This window comes from Emiliania huxleyi, assembly GCF_000372725.1.
Source record: "Emiliania huxleyi CCMP1516 unplaced genomic scaffold EMIHUscaffold_6051, whole genome shotgun sequence".
In the NCBI taxonomy this organism is placed as follows: Eukaryota; Haptophyta; order Isochrysidales; family Noelaerhabdaceae; genus Emiliania; species Emiliania huxleyi.
Window position 1 is genome coordinate 1 of NW_005197463.1, and position 1,498 is coordinate 1,498.

The window sequence follows — 1,498 nt, forward strand, 5'->3', positions numbered from 1 at the left end:
GTGTGCCGCAGCTCCTCGCGAGATGACCCGAGATCACCCGAGATCACCCGAGAGTAGGTACGCTTGCCTCTTCGTCTCGCAGCACCTCGCGCGTGCGTGCGGCGCGAGGGGCGGGAGTACCAGGCGGCCGCGCGAGAGTAGCCGAGAGGAGCCGAGAGGAGCCGGGAGGAGCCGAGAGTAGCCAGAGAGGAGCCGAGAGGAGCCGGGAGGAGCCGGGAGGAGCCGAGAGTAGCCGAGAGTAGCCGAGAGTAGCCGAGAGTAGCCGAGAGGAGCCGAGAGGAGCCGAGAGGAGCCGAGAGGAGCCGAGAGGAGCCGAGAGGAGCCGAGAGGAGCCGAGAGGAGCCGAGAGGAGCCGAGAGGAGCCGAGAGCAGCCGAGAGGAGCCGAGAGGAGCCGAGAGGAGCCGAGAGGAGCCGAGAGGAGCCGAGAGGAGCCGAGAGGAGCCAAGAGGAGCCGAGAGGAGCCGAGAGGAGCCGAGAGGAGCCGAGAGGAGCCGAGAGGAGCCGAGAGGAGCCGAGAGGAGCCGAGAGGAGCCGAGAGGAGCCGGGAGGAGCCGGGAGGAGCCGGGAGGAGCCGAGGGGAGCAGAGAGGAGCAGAGAGGAGCAGAGAGGAGCAGAGAGGAGCAGAGAGGAGCAGAGAGGAGTCGAGAGGTGAGTCGAGATCGCAATCTCCCGGGTGGCGACCTGGCCGGTGGAGGCCGGGTCTCCCGCGAGCTCCGCGAGGAGCGCGAGCAGAGGCGCTGGGAGGGCGGCACGGCCCATCCCGCCGACGACGCGGCCAGCGGCGGGCAGTGCGAGGCGCAGAACATCGGAGTGGCCTTCGCATGCGAAGCCGACAAAGTAGCACAGGTAACCGAGCGAGGCGGTGCACGTGCTCGCAATGATTGCCACGCGCCGGCCGTGAAGATCGGAGAGCCGGCCGAAGAGCGTGGATCCGGCGAGTGCTGCAGCATTCGCCGCGCTCATAATCATGGCGTAAGAGGTGGCGCCGATGACTTTGCTCTGTACGAGCTGCGGGTAGACGGGATTGACAAGTCCGACGGTAAATGTGTCAACGAAAGTCAAGCATGTCGTGAGAAGCAGCATGGTGGGCGTGTAGAATGGCTTGCGACGATTTTTGCAGCTGGGTTCCAACTTTTTGCGGGGCACGGTATGGTAGCCGGCCCAAAGGGTGTGACCGTCATCGCCCGTCTTGCGTCCACCCATACCGCGTTGGTGTCCCAGTCGTTGGTCGGACTGTGTTTCGCCTTTTCCTATATCAATCAATCAACTAACTGACGTATCTGGTCCTGGCAGTGGCATGCACCGCGCTGCGGCGCGTGCCACTGTCTTTGTTTGAAGTAAAAAGTCGAATCAGAGCGGTGTCAGCGCTGTCCCGCGATTTTGTCCCCCGGACCGCCCGTCCGGCACCGCTCCGGGACGCACGCCGGCGAAACACCATCAAGCTGCTGTACGGCCCCGGCATCGCCTCCCCTGGCTTAGCTAGATTGCGAGAGAGAT

General features: G+C 65.0%; 1 protein-coding gene across 1 annotated transcript; it reads right to left on the reverse strand.

Moving 5' to 3' along the window:
- Window positions 1–682: 682 nt before the first annotated feature.
- On the reverse strand, window positions 683–1,084 carry EMIHUDRAFT_124640 (hypothetical protein; the record flags this gene model as incomplete). Its single annotated transcript, XM_005764086.1, has 1 exon — window positions 683–1,084. A coding segment is annotated over one exon (402 nt), but the record flags the coding sequence as incomplete, so codon positions are not given.
- Window positions 1,085–1,498: the final 414 nt, after the last annotated feature.